At 45.2% G+C, this 18,604-nt stretch overlaps 1 protein-coding gene across 1 annotated transcript in view; it reads right to left on the bottom strand.

Annotated features, from left to right (window-relative positions):
* Nucleotides 1-18,604, bottom strand: part of PTPRF (protein tyrosine phosphatase receptor type F) — a 395,755-nt gene that overhangs the window by 103,380 nt on the left and 273,771 nt on the right. The window contains 1 exon segment of the mRNA XM_050901434.1: nt 9,932-10,120. Within this exon segment, the coding sequence (XP_050757391.1) occupies nt 9,932-10,120 (189 nt within the window).

Genomic DNA, 18,604 nt, shown 5'->3' with positions numbered 1-18,604 from the left:
ATAGGGATTTCAAGATTAAATTACTATCTGGGGCAGTCCTGGAGGGGTAAAGAGTGAAGCTACAAATGGAGATTCTGAATTATAGATGGGAGCTCCTCCCATTTCAGGGAAGCCAGAGATGTCTTGGACAGAAAGAACCAAATATGTGGGGGTAAGGTCAAACGAAGTGTTTAGAGAGAAAAATCTCCTTCTGTTTGGAGGGGTGCATGGTAGAATTTCTCAGGTCATCCCCTCGCTAACCGCACGCTGCTCCCTGCGAGTGGGTTCTCCGCTGCTCCGGCACAAAGGCCTTGGGTAACGCTCGAACCTCCCAAGTACTCCAGACACACAATTCCTAGCAACACAGTCACAGCAGCAATTAAATCAAACCAAAACCACCCCTTCCCCCCAAACATTATTACCAAAAGGGTTCATTAAGAGTCATTAGTTCACCCTTCCTTTCAGACCAAATTAATGGATTCCAAAGCATCAAACTTACCTTAATGAGGAACAAGAGTGCAGCTGGGTATAGAACATGGCAGAACAGTCACTTCTACATGGACACAACCTCACCATCATAAAAGCACTTTCATCTAATCTGTCGTTATCTTTAGAAATTCAATGACCTCCGTTTTAAATAAAAGGCATTAGGCTGACAGAAATCCTCTGGGAGAAGCCAGAGAGCAGCACGTGGCTTCTGTTTGCTCTCACAGAAATGTCATCTTTGACATTCAAACAGGACATATATATTTTAAATAATGTCAAGAACATTCTTAAAATACCTCATCAGGACTCAAATGGGGGTGGGAAGAGGGGTGGGGGTGCGGGGAACTTATGTTTTATGAGATGGATGGTTCTTTCCACAGAGATGTGTTCGGTTCCCAAGCAAGACGTATGGAGCATCCACACAGTTCTGGTGCTGAGTCACTAATGTCATCAGACAGGGCGGGCGTGCAGCAAGCGTGCGGGGAGGCCCCGGCATGGCTGCGCGCTCAGCGTGCATGGCTGGGAGCTCAGAGTGCTTGGCTAGTTAGCATTCAATCTGTCATTTCATTTTAGGATTTGCAGTAGAAATAGGAGATGAAGAAATAGTTTAAGGAGCTTGTAACATCACAGCTGTCAATCTCCAGCGTTCCAAAGGGAGGAATGACAGATATATAAGCCCATTCATATCAAAGTAAGGTTTGCAGTCTTTTTCCCTGACCCAGATTTGCTACAGAGGCAACTTAATGCAAATACGCATCAAACGGCAATTCACATTTACTCTAAAATCACTTAACAGGGGCTGAAAACATTAACCCCCAGCAACAGAACCAGTTCCAAAGAGTCAGATTATTAACTTCCAGCAGTGATTCAGGGAAAAGGGGGAGGAAAGGGGAGAAGGGGGAAAACTGAATGAACGAGGTCGTGTTGATTTGTAGGTGGTAGTCATTCTGTCGAGAAATCCAGGGGTCAGTCAACAGGGGTAGCCAAAATCACAAGAGAATTCAGAAGGGCCTTAGCATGTAACACTGATTAACACACTAAAGTTAATCTAAAGAGACAGCTTTGAGTGTTTAGGCTAGAAAAGACAACACTCCAATTGGAAAGTCATTACTGGTGCATACAGGCTGTGAAAACTAGCCAGGGACTGTGCACACCAGGCTGTCAAACCAGGAGTAGGTTTAATTAATGAAGGCTTAAAGCAGCCAGATGTGCTTCTGATTCATCTATTTAAAACAAATCTTTGTGCTGGAAAGCAACATCAGCATGTCCAGATCAGAAAGATGGGTCTGGGGCAGTGGTTCTCCACTCTGCCGCCACATTAGAGGGTTAGCACACTTGAAAGGCAAACATGAAGAACGCAAACAAAGGTGCTCCTTATCCCAGAGCCAGATTTGCTCAAATTTTCAAGGATTTCTCTCCTCATTACAGTTTCATGCCCATCAGCAGCAGCAGAGAAGAATTTGACTGTTCTCTTGTGACAATGTTACCTCCTTACACTTACACTAAAGCAATCCATCTAAAACCCCCTAGACACAAAACCTCAGAGACCACAACTGTGCGGGAAGTTCAGAGACTTGCAGGAGCTGCAGGAGATGTCAACTCTCCCATGGCGGAGGCCAGGGACCATTTTCCAGTTTGCAAACTTTCCATTGAATAACCCCTTTTCAACAGTGCAAAATCGCAATGGATGAGTCTACAAGAAATCACGCTAAAAACTAACCAAAATAAACACACTAGTGGGAGAGTGCAGATGAGCGAGAGCACTGGCAGAGTTAGGGCTGAGAGTAAAAGCTGGAGATGAGAAACACCGGAGAAGGGACAAGGCAGACAGGAGATGGAGTGACGGGACAACTGGAGGCACATTTCAGCATTCTTACCTCTGATCGGTGTACCACCTGGTGAGGTAATTTGAATGCAAATAAGATTAGAGAGAAGCATTAGTACAAAGAGGAGAGGAAGAAAATTATAACTAAAAAGCAGAAAGTTATTTTAAAGCTAGAATTTGTATTAGCGCGACAGGAATAAACAAAAAGAAACTGATGTGCAATAAAAGTCAGAGTGACACTCTCAGGAGGTTAGTAAAGCTCATTGCTTCCAGGAGTGCAGCATCTAGCCCTGCGTTTTGCCGCCACCACCCTCATGAACGGGGGCCGAACTAAGCTGCCGAGGTGGCATTGCTGGCTGGCCTCACCACCTGCATTCACCCACACCACTGTTCAAGCAGTTGAGATGGAGGACACGCTGGGAAGATGGTGCAGTGCCCCTTCATTCCTCATACAGAACAAGGAGGAGGTGTCCGGGGGGCTGTGTGACCGTGAGTGTGCTGGGCAGGAGGGGTGGAAAGCGCATGGTTGCGGGCGCTAGGTGCAATTTTGCTTTTAGGTTAGAATGACCAGTGGGACAAAATCTGCTCACTTAAAGAAATTAAACTAAGGGGAGAGTGTAACAAATCAGTTTTGAGCCATTCTCCGCATTCGCATAACCCTTGCATCAGGTTCCCTCCGGCAAAAGAAATTGGTGTCATGCAGAATTAACTTTACATACCGAAATATTTCAAAACGAAGTAGTTTCTGGTAATGTAACAATGGCATGGTAGCCAGACCTCTGTTGTTCCTGCCTAATTTGGATGTTAGCTGGAGAAAGGAATCCCTACCCTCTTTATAAGGCACTGGAGATAATTTTACATGCTATAATGAAGAGTATCTTATAAGGAGGGCTTCTCTGGGAGTGAGGTTAAGTTATCCTGTTGCAGCGATCTATAAAGGTTTGTTTTATGAGGTCAATGTGTTTAGCAAGTGGAGGATCCACTGGTCAGTGTCTTGAGTTCAGCGTACAATCAATAACGAAGCATGACTGAAGGAGAGATGCTCCAGCTGGGCAAATTGGCAGGGAACCCTTCTAATCCCCATTTTTGTCCCCTTGGTCTTATCTTGCACATATGAAGGCTGTTAGTATAAGGGAGAGATTCATGCAGATCAAATCTGTAGGCAGTTCATGGTATGTGTTGGTTTTATGCAGATTTGTAGGATCTGAATACCAAGCACTTACCAAAGAAAACTGAGGAGTTTAAACAGACAGAAAAACAGGGTTAAACAGGACACAGTGTGTCAAATCATGTTCAGTGTATTGATTAATAAATACCAGTATGCATACAAGAGTGTCGTGTATCTCAGATTTACAGCTCATTCCATTATCCACAACAATGATCACCCAATGGGAAAGAAAGACAGAAAAGAATTTCTGTAAATACAAAGAAGGCATATTTTAAGCATGTTTAACTTGCCTTTTAAAAAGCAATTCAATATTTATACTTATTCTTTTTCTTTCCTAACCACCCTTCCTTTAGGCAGAGTCCTTTCTGTAAGCAGGAGCAGCAATTCAAACTACTCATTTTAGCATTTTCCTCTGCCAAGATGACATTACTCCATTTTAACTTTATGTCTGGTTATATTTTCTGACGCTTTCTATCCACAGATGACTGAAGCATCAGGAAAGATCTTGCAGTGACTGAAGTTGTGGGTAATCTCTCTCTTGCAGTAATAAATCTGCTGCTTATTTATCTATCTTAGTAACTACCGCTACCCTTGACAGAACACTTATACCCAGAGATACTCGCATGGAATAGCACAGCCATGGAAAACAGGGTTATTTCTCTTTGCCTGTTTGGAAAGTTTGCCAAGTGACATTTTTGTTCTGTTTGGTCTAGGGCCTCCCCCCTTCCCCCTCCCCCTGTCCCCTTCCACAATTCTCAGAGTTAAGAAAAGCATCACCACAGTGTGTCACTTCCCATGGGAACGGTGCAATGACTTTGAGCACAAGCCCAAGGGGCAGAAAGCAGGACTTCCTTCTCTCTCATCTGGCTGAAATAGGGTTTGTTGTTCTGCCCTAGAACTGAAAAGATTTGCAGCAAATCTTTAAATCTACTCCCTGTAGAGGCTAAACCCTTTCTCTAATACTCCATTGTCTACGCAGAGCTCTAGGAGCAACTGCATACTTGAAGCAGATCCCCTAAAATGTAAGTGTGACCAGCTAATTTTTTCCTGTGCTAAATCCCAATCCTCCTTCCCTCCGAATGTAAGCCAACTCTTGTGGGAGCAGCACAGAGGCTTGCTGTATTTAGTGCAGTGTTTGCTCTGGGTCTCTCTCACCTCTGCAAAGTTAAGACATTCACTCTTCACTCACAGGACACCATTACGGAGAGTGCACAAGGCTTTTCTGTTGGACCCCAAATTTCCTCATCCAGAAAGAATGAAAGTTTCCATTCACCCTTCACATCATATGACAATGCATCTCTGGCTGTTGTCCTTTCAGGGTGTCCCTCAAAGGGACCAAATCACAGCACATAGGCCACAGAATGCCAACATAAGAGTCCATCAAGTGACGGAGGTGCCATCACTTGAATGGTTACTGAGGCCAACTTGTGCCCTGTGATCACCAGGCTGCTCTATGCAAAGGGCACCCCAAGGTCAAACTTCAAACCCAATTCCTTGTGTTTGAAAGGTTTGAAACACTCATAAGGAAGGAGAGTTTATTATTTCCCCTTCATGATAACAGACACTGAATAACACCCTGTACATTCACTTCAGTCAGGAATGAATGCTAACCCTGACATCCTCTGTGTACTGGAAGCACACAGCCAGGCACCCAAAGCAAGGCAAAACATAGGATGATACACTGGAAAACCCCATGGGATTATTTGCATCAGTATTTCCCAGTGCGGATGAGAGGCTCTGTTGGAGAAGGAATTTCACTCTGCTGACACCACCCCAGACTTAGCAACACACCACTTCCTTGTAGGAACCTAAACCACCAAAAAATCACTCCAAAGCAACATCAAACATCAAAAGAGAAACCAAGGCTCTTGCTGGCTGCAACTGGGCACTAGGGCAGTGCAACACTGAATCTCAGAGAGCTCCAACAGTGCTTTCAGCTACTTCCTAACACAGTTTTAGGGGAAACTACTTTCAAAAGTGAAAGTACTACAGAAAAGACTGGCTACTTGCCACCAGTTGCAACAGGGAGTCTGTGTGGATCCCATCACTGCTGTGTGCACCTCACACAGCAAGACCCAGATGTGCAGTATAGGTTCTTCCAGGACATAAAACTTCAGCTGTCAACTGGCTGGCTGTGATACTGCTTCAACCCTCATCCAGTCAGTCCTTTCTGAGAGAGCATCCATCCTTGTGTGGGTTTCCTGATCCTTTTGGATAATACTCCCCAGTCGCCATTCTTTTGGGCTGTCCTTACACACCTCGTCCCAGGTCAATGTCTGTCTGATGTCTGGACTCAAAGCTGTTTCTTGCCAGGAGCTGAATGTCTTCTGTTGGGTACTAACTGCTGGCTATTATCAGTGAAGCAGGATATGGCTGTCACTGCCGGTCACTGGGACATGCACCACCTCTTTTTGCAAGTTTGCTCTGTATATGTTGGGTATTCCTTTTGTTTCCAAATAAGTAGTGCTTCTACCTATAGGATCAAGACTAAAATGGAAACGCTTGCTGGTAACTCTGAGAGCATAAATGCAGCAAGATGATCTGCTGAGCTGGCTCCCGCTGCTTCTTTGTTACAGGCACCTACGCTTTTCCAAAGAGTGGCTGAAGTCACCTGCAGAGCCCTCTCTGATACTTTGCTTGCAGTTAATCGCCTGAAAGCCACACTAGGGCACGGTTCCATAACTCAGTTAATTGATGGTGATTAAGAGAATGATACTTGTTGTAAGACCAAGTTCTTTACTAGATGAAAGATGACAAAGCTCCCTGAATTTCTGGAGTTTCCTTACATGGCAAAGATATCCATATGTTAACATTCAGAATAGTTATTTATTCTAATTTGACATGTTGTTCATAAGTTTTTTCAAGAGCAAAGTGGAAGAGCAATTTTTCAACTATGAAACTCACTGGAAGCATTCAAGAGCTTTGAGAGAATGAATACCATCAGAGTTGCTTTGAAGTCTTCAGGAGCTTGTGATCCAAGAATCTATACAGAAGAACTGTGAAGCATCAGCACAATCTGATCTATATTGAGAGAGTTTCCGCCACATCATCAACTAATTTTAAAACATGGTTAGAGGTGCAGCACTGACCCTTGCAGCCAGAACTCATATGTACATCACCTAACACTACAATGTCCGGACAGTTTTAAAATCAGTTCAGCCAAACAGGTTTTAAGTGAGTTAGCATGCTGGGGAGGTTTCCCAGCCCAGAGCTGGCCTTAGATCCTGTGTCAATGACTGAGAGGCAATGACTGAAGCTACGCACCCTGGGGGAGAACAGGGAGTTGTCCTGAGTCACTGCATTTGCAGAAAAGCAGTCTCTCCACAAGAGGTGGGAAGTATTAGCAAGATGAGCAAGGGAGAATTTTGCTACAACCAGCATGAGTCAGAGACCTTGCTTTTGCCTTGATCTGTGATAATGGAGATGAAAACCTGTATTTATTTGTGTTCTCGTCTCTAGAGCAATTAGCCTAACACGTACTGGCAAAACTACCCAAGAGCTGGGCTTAAAAAAGAATTAAGCATTACTTGGGAGGAAAGATCTATGTATTGGGGAGAAAGAGGAAAAAAAAGCCCTCCAAATGTAAAGAGTTATGCTAACTGTCAGAAGGTTTAATGAGAAAACTGCATATACACACATATAGATGTAATTAGTAAATGAGCGACGGTAGGATACAGGGCAGAGTTATAAACTGTGTATTTGCTCCTGACAGAGACACCAGTCCTCCGGGGTTAGAAGAGCCTAAGATGATGGCTTCGTTGTCTTAAACCACAAACTCTGTAGTACCTTGACAGAAGATGAACAGACCTCTAGAAATTGATGTTCAGAGCCCCCTTGGGCACATGATCTGACTGCATGCAAGTTCAAAGACCTGCCTGAAGCCCCCAGAGCACTGCCAGCCCACATAACCGTGAATGTCAGAAGAGAGCACCTTTCCCAAACATGCTGCTTCTTTACCTCTAGCTATTTATTCCACACTAGGAGCCTGAAGAAATGAAATCATCCCTCAATCCCCTCTCTAAGTCAGACTCCAAAGCTGCTTTGACCTTTATGACCTATATTTAGTACATCTGAATAATAATATATTATGTACTCATCGAAGGTTGGACACTCTATATATGCCATATTGGGCTCACACCGTGCTGTAGCTATTTTAACTATATTACATCTGTCTAGCTTTTATTGGGTTTTAATTAAATGAAATTAAATGAGCGTATATTTAGATTGAGATAGTATAAACTGACATTCATGCAGATATGCCAGGCTGGCTGTAAGATATGATCTTAATGGAGCAGAGACTTTGCAAACTATTAAACTCTCTCATATAATGAGGCATCTATTTAAATACTCTTTTCTTTGAAAAACAACTCTGCCCCACTACGGTGTAGTGCTGGAGAGCTCAATTAGCACCTTGCAGAATGGATCAGAGACTGCCCAACCCATCACATTGCTCACACAGGGTGACTGCAGTCAGGTAAGTGGGACTCAGACACTTCAAAGTGCAGGCCCTACTTTATATCAACTACAAATATAGGAAAAAACCACAAATGCAAGCAAGGGTTGAATCTCTGGCCCACGAGAAGCAGTAAACTTCTTGCTCCCCACTCAAGCCAGGGGGGAGCAGAGCCTTGGTGAATCTTGGCATTGTATCACCAGGTCTCTGAAAATAAAACTTCATTCATATTTGGAAGTCTCTTGCATTGAACTGTGGAAACCTCCCTTACTACATTAGAGAGCTAATCAATTTCTTTCGCGAGTCTGAGGATGTGTGCTGTTCATTGATTTCTAAAAGGTTCCCTTGACACCTCCCTTGGTAATTACTGTGTCTTCAGCAAGCAGCCAGCTCTAGAGTTTGAATCCCAGGTGAAATATTCAATTGAGATGTTGCTCAAGAACAGAGAATAGGAAGCAAAACTTGGACACAGTGACAGGTTTACTAGTTTGTTTTTAAACTTTCTATCTCGCTAAACTTGTGAAGCAGCTGGTAGAGAGGCAGCCAAGTGCCTGCGAAAAGGAGGCTGCAGAACGTACACCAAGTGCATCAGGAGCTGCCTTGCTGCTCATTTATGGTAATTTCTGATGCTGATTTAGTCAGCTAGAAGTGAAACACATCCATGCGCACTTTCCTGTTGCAGCTTCCTAAAGCTTCTCAGAATAATTAACAAGTGTGATATTTTCTTTCAGCACAAACAGATCAAGATTAAACCATGTTGTGGGGGAGATAAGCTAAAGGTCACTGGGAAATTTCATAAGCTATAAATGCATTAGTATAATTAGCGCTCACTGGTACATCAAGGTGGGATCAGGAGTGTCAGGCTGGGTTCTATTTTTGATGAGAGTGATGTTTCATTACCCACTCCCCCAAGTACAAGCCTACTTCTTATCATCCAAGCATCATCAGATTTATGCAGAGGGCTCCTGCTATGGGGAAATGTGTCAAGATGTTCACCTTGCTAGGAGGAAGATGGTGTTGCCCTGGCAGCAGCACTCATAACAAATGGCTTTTGTGTGCCCAGAGATACATCGTGGCCAGGCAAGGCAGTCTCCCTCTTATTTAAGTGTGAGACCTTTCTAGACCAAAGTTGTTCCAGCTCTGTTCCCTTCTGTACTTCGTGTAGGGTAATGTGGGCTTTTTTCCCCCAGACTAAAGCTGTTGTATAGTGCTGCTGTGCATTGTTAAATAGCCACTGCAATTCACGCTGGGGAGCTGCACTTTATCAGTGAATAAAGCAACATTTTATTTTCTTTAATTCTCTAATGGGCCTTACAGTCCTGAGAGACCAAACAGTGCAGCAGCAAAACAAGAGTTCCTTGCTAAAATGAGTGCATTCTTAGCCACCCATGAGAACTAACCATCTGTATTTCAAAAGCTAGTATGTGGCTTATCAAACAAAAAAAATCAAAAAGAAATGCTATATTTCAAAACTGTGTCCACCTTCCTTTGAAATCCATAGAATTGCTGCTTCTTGGGTTTTTCTTTATTCTTGTGGTGTCACATAGCAAGAATGATAAAGATCTCAACAGAACGCAGAGCACTGTCTTGCAGAGTCTATGTAAGGAGTGAATTAGTATGTGACCGCTGATTGTAAAATCTCAACCAGTATCTCACCGTCCTGATTTGCACTGTGCTCCTATTAAAAATATCTGAGACCTGTTGAGTTGGTCATGAAATGTCTGACCCTACCAAGGATTTGGGGCAATGTCAAGATGGTCTACCGAAGAAGGAATCCAGGTGATGTTCCAAAAGGCACGTCCACTCTAATGTCTCCTTTTAACAAGCCACAATATCCTGCCAGAGAGGATCAGCTCCAAAAACTGTTTTTATATTGTAAAAGAAACAAGCTCAAATCAAACTGACATTTGGGTTTAGAATTGCATTTCAGCATTTCAGGGAAAAAATAATAGCAGCAAGTAAAGAGAAGCGGGAGGAAGAGTGAGGAGGTAGGGAAGGCTTACTTGCTTTGCTACCTTACCCGAGCGGAGCTGCTTGATTCGCCCATTGCTAGTTGCAGTGTCGACAGGCAGGAAGTCCTTGAACCAGGAGATTTCAGGATCAGGGTTCCCGCTGGCAGCACAGAGCATTGTGGCTGTGCGGGCCTTTTCCACCACCTTCAGCTGCGGGCCCATGTCAATGGTTGGGAAGCCAGCTGGGAGGTGGTCTTCTGCAAGAGGAAAAAACACACAAGGTTAAAGAGGAATGTTCGGGTGTAGCGATGGGATACGGTTGTAGTGACAGCAGTGCCATGGTACAGCATCTGTGCCTCTGCTGGAAAACAGCAGCCTGACTTCCCTACTGAGAAGGTTTTCAAGCCCTTAAAGCACATTAGGCTCTATAACGAGCATTCATTACACCAATAGAAGCTTCCACTAAATTTAACTCCGTTTAAATCAATTGCCTTGGGAAACGTCCATAATTTTCATTGATATGTAAGCTCCATCTATTGTTGTTAATAATTCAGTAAAAGCAGGTATTTGCCTTTTTGTGGGAGGATTGAGTTGAAGATAACAGACAAACACAAAGCCAAATAGTTTGCGGCATCTTGAAAAACAATAGCTAAACAATAAAACGCCTTAGAATGGTCCAGAGAGGCCCATTTCCTCTTTTTTTGACTAGAAACATTCTGTCACACTGGTAGGATAGACTGTAAATCTCTTCCTCATGCCCCCAAATATGATTCAGAAGGCTTTCAGAAACTAATGAATGTAAAGCTAATGAGCCACACTCTGCTCATGAGCCGCCTTGCCAGACTGTGCCATGGAAAGCTCCTGGTGCATTTTCTGGGCTGCAGAGAGCAACAGAGGTGTGCGAGAAATTGCCAGTGCACGCTCTGGCATGTCTTACTGAAATACAATAAAATGAAGCACCCCCATAACTGTTAAAACCGTTCATACAGCAGGTACGAAAATAGTTAATTGGGTTTGCTGCTGCAGAGCACGCTCAGGTAGGCTGGGTGGAATACATTAGGCAGCCTTCACTGATAAGCCAAGGCATGCTCCAACATCGTCATTCAATAGCAGCTGCAGAACAGAGCTCATTTACTCATTCTGTGGCAAGATGTACTGTACTCTGCTAAGCCTGAACTGCAATCAAAAGGACATACTTTCGCAGAAAAAAAGAACTTGAAGAACATTAAGAAGCTTTTAAAGCACCAGAAACTCAATTATTTTCAGTATGTTTCTTTTTTTCCCTGTTTTAAGGGAACTTAAGCAAACCTCCTTCTTTGGCAAATCCAATTCTGCAAGGCTCCCAAGCTCACTTGCAGTGTTTAAACAAACAAGATCTCCGCATCTTCCCAAGTCCCGGAGGAGTCTGAACTTGCTGCAGTCTGATTTTTCCTGCTATCACCACACATCTGGAACCGTAACCCCTCACTCCTGACAGGAAGGTACTAGCAAGAGGCCACCTCAGGTGCTTCCTTCTACCTGTACTGCCACACCTGTAGCACAAACGCAGCCAGTGGTGGCTAATCTTACATATTTCTCCCTAAGATCTCAGGAGAATTCCCAAGACCCTTGACTTGTTTGCAAATCAAGACTCTGTAGCACAAGGCAACATCTGCTGTAAACAAACAATGCCCTGGAATATTGTTTTTCTGTTTAGATGAGAGTGACTATGAAGGTTTGTAAAGGAAAAAAAACGGTTCCTGATGCTTATTAAAAGCACAAACCATATTTTGTCTCCCAGACCGGCCTCCCTAGAAACCTCTCTCATCATGAGCAAACATAAATGGAATTTTTTTTTAAATGAAAGGTACCACAAAAACTAGTTCTTTTTTAATTTGCTCTGCATTGATTTTCAAAGACAAAAGGTACATAGAGCTTAACTGGAATGACACCAGAGCTAGCATTCAGTAACAAGCAACAGAAGCACTCAATACTGAGCAACCACAATGCATTCCTACATGGCTGAAAAGAAACAAAAGAAGGGTACACACAGAAGTACAGCATAGTATAGATTGAAAAGCAAAGGAAGATACATAGGAAAAGCAGTAAACAATGACATTCCCTTGGACTGAGGCCAAGTTTGCCTAAAGTGCAGCACCTTGCTATTTATGGTATTGAAAGCAGATGTTTACTCTGGGCAGGCTGAAACCCTGAAGTGATCTAATCTAATCACCATGATTACCATTGACAATCTTTTCTGGTTTGTTCAAGATTTTACAAAGAATGCACTGAGCTAAGTATCACCCAGTTAACTTCGTCCAAAGTCTCTGTGGAGGCTTAGCACATAGCTAAAAGCAAATCTGAAACCAGCATTTGTGCAAGAAATCTCTTCCCATCTGCAGTGATCCTTTGCCCACAGAAACGAGAGAGATCAGAAAATCCTTCAGTGTCTGATCCACAGGTACACGACCAGCCTGCTGCACTGGAGGTGACTGTTCAATCAAAATTACCCGTCTGTGATGAGCCACAAATCAGCAGAAATTATATGATCTAGCCTTGACTTCACTGGGTACAACAGAGAGACACTGATAACAAAGACCCGTCAGCAAAGCTACCTCTGCCATACTAGAAATCTTAGATCAAGCCTTTTCTGGACTCCAAAGAGACGTACAGTGCTGCTCCCATACCATGTACCCCCTGCAAGCCCAAGCCATTACAGAGCCCAGATGAGAATGCTGGGCACTCAACACCTGGACAGAGGGCAAGGTGACCACCACGTGATGACCCTCAGCCCCCAGACCCCATGCCGAGTTGGACACAGACAGGCACAGGCAGGCATGCAAGACTCATGCGGCGCACATTCTTTTCCCCCTTAACTGCACACAAGCCCCAAAACTATAGTGGCAAATGACAGCAGTAGAGAAGAGGTGCACCCTGTGTAGTCAGAGCCACAGCAGGTTCTCTGGGCTAGCACTGGTATCGGTACAGCCCAGTTCCCATGCATACCTGGTGACTGAAACCTGCCTATCTGCTATGGCCACACCACCACCAAAACTCAACCAAACAGCGCTGGCATGCCTGCATCTATAAAAATGCACAGGCAGCAAGGACTTGTTTGATCCCTTGTCAATCAAACATAGAGGCAACACTGGTGTTTAAGAGCAGCAGCGTGCTTCCAGGAGGCTGCAGTCCCAGGTCGCATCACTGCATGATGAGACGCCAGGGGAAATCTGACAGCCAGTCTCTGACGGCATCTCAGACACTCGGAGGCTGGGGTTCACCTGCTACTAGTTCTAAGGTAGCTCCAGGGGACCTGCGCTGGGCCAAGGTCACAGTGTCTGGGGCTCAAGCTCAAGGGTAGGATGAGCACCTCCTCCGGAGGTGATCCAAGGGCCTCAGGTGCCCATACCATCATGAAATGGGGGACCTCAACTACTGCAGGTCCTCCCCTGCTACCTCCCTGAACCCTCCTGGAGAAGAGTGGCTGTGGAGAAAACCTGAGCTGGTCACACTACAGAGCACAGCCCGGCACAGGCCCACACCTGCCCTGTCAAGCAATGTTCCTGTAGAGATAATGGGGCTTCGTTCCAGCCCGGCTTGGTGTTGCTGACTTCACTGGGACAGCGAGGGATGTCTCTGTGTTCAAACACTACAGGCGACGATAGGAGTTCAGAGCTGTTCTTGCCTTGCCTTCCCCTCCAGCAAAAGTCTAATCTAGGTCTAATTATGAGGCTCAGTCATGCCTCGGCTCCTTTCAGCCCTTGCTAGCTGTACTAACTTGTCCGCACGCAGAGCTCGTCAGTAATAGCTATCCTCCTATTCATGCCAATACGTGGATACCCTTATTCCAGAAAACGAGTTTGTCAGCACTTGGTTTTATTCAAGGATAGCTAGTGTGCTTTTAATACACATTAAAACAGGCTATGAATCTGCTTTCAAGTGCAGACTATCTAAATCAGTTTTTCTTTCTGGGTTTCAGATCCTTTCAGAAGGGGTGTATCTCAGGTAGGCATTAGGTAAGAACAAGCAAAATCTACACACAAGCAGGAGGTTTTTTTGGCATTGCAAGCTCTAATTCCCTCCATGGACTACAGCAGCAGAAGCAGGAATGACAGGAGAGCAGGAAAAGAGAAGCAGGAGGAAAGGAGAAGGAAACAGTGTGAGAGAAAAAAAAACGAGTGGGTTTTGCAGTTACAAACTGAAACTCGGAAAATCCACGACCAGGCTGAGGTCTTGCTAGCAGCAGTCACCAAGGAGCCAGGAATGTCCCTCTGGCATCTAGCATGACAGCATGTGCAGAGGATATCTCATGCTCACTTGACAGCTCCCTTTGCTAATCTCCTTTCTGAGGTGACAGAAATCTAACCTCCCTTCTCTTACAGCTCTTTTGTGCCACACACTTCCCATCTTTAAGGGAAAAGCTAAGGTAAGAAACCTTTCCACAGCCCCAAACCGGAGCTGAGACCTCCTTTAGAGCAGGTGCAATTAGGTAGCTCATTCACCAGCTCCCCAGAAAACTACCTTTCTTGAGGATGCTGCCGTGAGACACATACCCCTTGGGGCGTCCTTATTTTCTGCATCACTCCAAGTATCAAGTGATGATAAGGGACACGGAGGCAATTGCAATTTATGTCTTATGAGAAGCACGGATCAGCCCCAGCATGGAACGGTATGCGGATAACAGCTGCTTACAGAAAAGGCCTGCAGAGGAGTCTGTGGTGAGCACAGCTGTTGATGGCTGAATGCTGCAGGATTACCCCCACGATTTTGCTCAAAACTTGTAATCTCTCACAGAACAGAAAAGTTGGAGGGGTTGGATATCAGGTTCCTACTAGCACAAACCCCATACAGCACTCACTGGTCTTGCAGCCACGCAACTGTGTTTGGGGGGTCATATCATGACTTGGCACCTGTAAAGCCTTGCCCCTACCACTGTGAACTTCCTCTGTGTCAACGTAGGAAACGGTATTTTAGAAATGATAGTGAAAACTGTAAACATGTTTATGGGAGTTATTTGTCATATTGCTCTTCCTATAAAAGCCAGGCCTGCTTAGTATCATGAGTCCAATTGTTCAGACTGCTGAGGGAGAGGAAAAAAAATGACACCCAATGTAATTTGGAAACAGCAAAAAGTAGCTTTTCTATACGTTACAGCTATAGCTGTGAGGTTAAATCTCTTACAATCTATCAAAACCACTGCCCCACTGGAAGGGGTGTTCTCAACTCATTTCAAGTGAGATATTGGGCCTTATCCCCACACATGGCTGGAAACAGCTTATCTGAGCCACTGGCTCCTGCCAGCCTGCGTCAGCTGAGGAACTTCCAGCCCAACATCAATTTTAGGGGCTCGGTAGGGATGATTAAAACACAAAGCTGCTTTGTTTTCAATTCTGCAAGCTATCTGAAGCCACTCAGGAGTGTGCAGTTCTAGGGACAAGCCAGGAAATGGATTGAGGGCAGAGATCTCTCTGATAAATGCCTTTGACTGCAGTCAGCATTGCACAGGAGCAGGATACATGTATCAAAAGCTATTTCACATGATCCCTACCCATTCCGTGAGGCAGCTGGGACCTCACGCAGTTCAAGTCACCAGGGCTGACCCGATTCTGGTAAGAGGTAGCGGTTTGACGCACTATAACATAGGATGTTGCAGGGGTAACCCTTGCCTACTGACGGACTCGTATTTGATGGATCAGCGGAATTACTTCACAAATTTTACAAGCTTCCAAATCTCCCTTTGAGACACTGAAACGCATTGGCAAATGCAAAATTACCAGCGCAAGGAAGATAGCCTGGGTAGTCGGCAATATTAACTAATGAAAGATGCAAGCCAGTAAGATCGTAAGCACACCACAATTCAGGACATCTGTTTGCTGAATAAACAGCCCTAATTCCTTCAGCACAGGTTACACAGCGCGGCTATTCAATTACTGCAAGACAATCAAAAGCAGTCGAGCAATCCAGTGGCCCAGAAGAACGGCATCATTTTACATGATAAGAAAACCCTGACACCGCTCTGTTCAGGTTCAACTGAAGCTGCACAAAGAGCATTTTATCAGCCATTTTGAGGTGACGCTCTCTTCCTGCATCCTTCTTCTTACAAAATCCCCCTAAGAGGTGCACCAAAAATATTATCCAAATTCGTGGTCTCCAAAGACTGCCCGGTGTCGGGCTACCGCCCATGCAGGCAGCGGCAGGAGGAGTGCATTTGTGCATGCTCGCTGCCAGAGCCAAGTCTCATGCAGGCTAATGAATGCCCCTCGACATTGGCACTGCCTTGTAATTGCCTAAGGAAAAGGTGGGGCAGTGAAACCAACCTATTTCAAAGGCAGTAAAGTCTTAATTACTGGGTTAGCAAGTGTAAAACAGTTTCAGGCAGGCAGAAAATACAAACAGTCATCTATTGATGACAAGGCTTTTAATGACAAATCTGCTGGTTCTGTATGACATCACGCCAACGTGACATGCTGAAGCCGCCTGCCGAAAATGGGGAGAAGGGCGCAGATGAATGAGTGGGTGTGGAAACGAGCTCCAGAAGGACTTCTCTGTGTCACGGTGTAACCACATGAATTACTGCACAAGAGCTTACAGTAAACAAAGTATTTGCTATCTCTTAGAAAGATCACAGCAGCAGCAGCAGCAAAACAGTTCACAAAAGAAAGAATCTGAGTCAGTCCAAAACAAAGAAAGTACTGTAAGGAAAATTCAAGAAAATACGAGACTAGACAAGGCAGAAGAGGATGAACTGTCAGGCAGATTCCCGCCCCGGGGGTTCATGGCGTGGGAGCTCATGGGACCTGCTCATTCTAGAGGTTATGAGTCCACAAAACACCCGCCGGAGACAGTGCTACCCTTTAAGTGCCAGAAGGGCGCTGCTAACGTTGTCTTTTCATGGCTGGACAGCAACTATCTCCATTTACAAGCCACTGATACCTTCTTGGTAGTACAGCTGGCCATTCCCAAGCATCTGTTTATCTCAGAGGGGAGCAGGACGGCTTTGCAGAGAGGCGGGTGCTCCCAAGAGCAAGACACGGCAGCACCTCCCAACCAGCTCAGACGTGGATTCAGCCTGTGCTCCCGCCAAGTCCCAGCGCTGCTTCTCATCATGCTCCCACGTGCGCAGTGGTAAGGTAACGCACGGTCACTGCAGCAACGTGTCACCTCCCCACGGCTGAGCACCCTGCATTCGCTGTACACTGGTACCCAGTGCTCTCTCCCACCCAGGGTGCAACCTTGATTCTCCAGGCCTGAGGGGGCACCGCATCCCAATGGGATGAAACAATTTGTTTCTCCCAGCCCTTAGAGATGCTGTTATCATCCAAACAACCTTCCTTCGGGCCTCATGATGCCCCTTCACCTGCCCCAAGGAACTGGCCAGGACAAAAGGTGGTGCCACAGATGCAGGGCCAGCACTCCATTAGGAAATATGTCCTCCTTCCCTTTGAGAAACACTGCAGCATGCCACTACCAAAGCCCTCCAGGACACACCAGACATAGCCACACATCAGCCATAGCTACCTCTAAGCTTCTCACGGGGTAGCTAATCCAGTCTAGATTCAGGCTGGGACACAGGAAGGAGCCACAGCTCTAGAGGCACTGATGGAGGCAACAGTTGTCACTCTCCAGCATGGCTGTCCCCTAAGCATAGCCCAAGGGAAGGTGTGAGAAAGGTCCCTCTGGGGAGAAAGTGCACTTCCACTACCATGGCCTTGCACTGCTCTAATCCAGGGTCTTCATAAACACTGCAAGATCTGCTGAGATGACTGAGTCTAGCCACAGCTTCAGTAGTGAACAGGCAATTCCTCTCTCTCCTTCACAGATAACAGCTTGTGACCTGTGCTTAACGGAGGGCAACACAAAGATGATTAATAGCTGCTGAGGCTGACTCAGAGCAGACCAGAAGTAAGTACTCAGTCACAAACTTGGGCAAATTAAAGGTTTGCACCTACAACCCACTGTTTCAGTTCTTAGTTTAGGGATCTTCTCAAGTAATAACAACTTCTGCTCAGTATGTGTTAGCTGTGGAGTCTGCTGTCAGTTAGTAGACCTCAACCCATCCTGGAAGAAAACAACTATTTACACCTTTATCAGATTAGATTGCAACAGTCTGAGACGCCATTTACAAAATCCCTACCACCACATCACCCTTCAGTCACCCTGGCTACCTCTTCTTGCTTTCCATTCTGGCTTCCTTGCAATGACAGTCACATTTGCAGTCTTGGTCCTAAACTCAAGTTTTTTGAAGACTTAGGCCCAATATATCTAAAAGAACTAAAAACACACAAGGAGGAAGATTACAAGAGAAGCTTATCTGCTTAGGCTAAACAAGCTCTGTGCCATAGGGCAGTGCCTCTCCAAGCTGATGATACAGCCTCTTAGAGTGGTGCGAAGTGTGACGCAAAGCCCCTTAAGAGGTTAGGACCACCCTAGACCTCCTGCTCCAAATCCAAGCCCACTGTTCAGCCATGGATGTAAAGCAATGTCCACAGACAACTCAAAGCCAAAGACACATCAAAACAAGCATTTTCCTGAGAGACCAGAGAAACCAGGTGCTCATGTTAATGAAGTACTAAAAAGGGCTTAGATTCTATGGCACTGAAAGTCATTTAAGGGTTCAGAGTATAGCACAGAAGAAACTACAGCAAGAAATGTCAAGAATGTGGGTGAGGAAGAGCTTACACACAAGTAAAACAGATCATATCTGCAAAATTCCCTGCCTGAGCAAGCGTCCCGTTTTTAACCCTTGATTGGTGAGGAAAAAA

The sequence above is a fragment of the Gymnogyps californianus genome, chromosome 8, assembly GCF_018139145.2.
Source record: "Gymnogyps californianus isolate 813 chromosome 8, ASM1813914v2, whole genome shotgun sequence".
In the NCBI taxonomy this organism is placed as follows: domain Eukaryota; kingdom Metazoa; phylum Chordata; class Aves; order Accipitriformes; family Cathartidae; genus Gymnogyps; species Gymnogyps californianus.
This window is presented reverse-complemented; position numbering and strand designations above follow the sequence as displayed.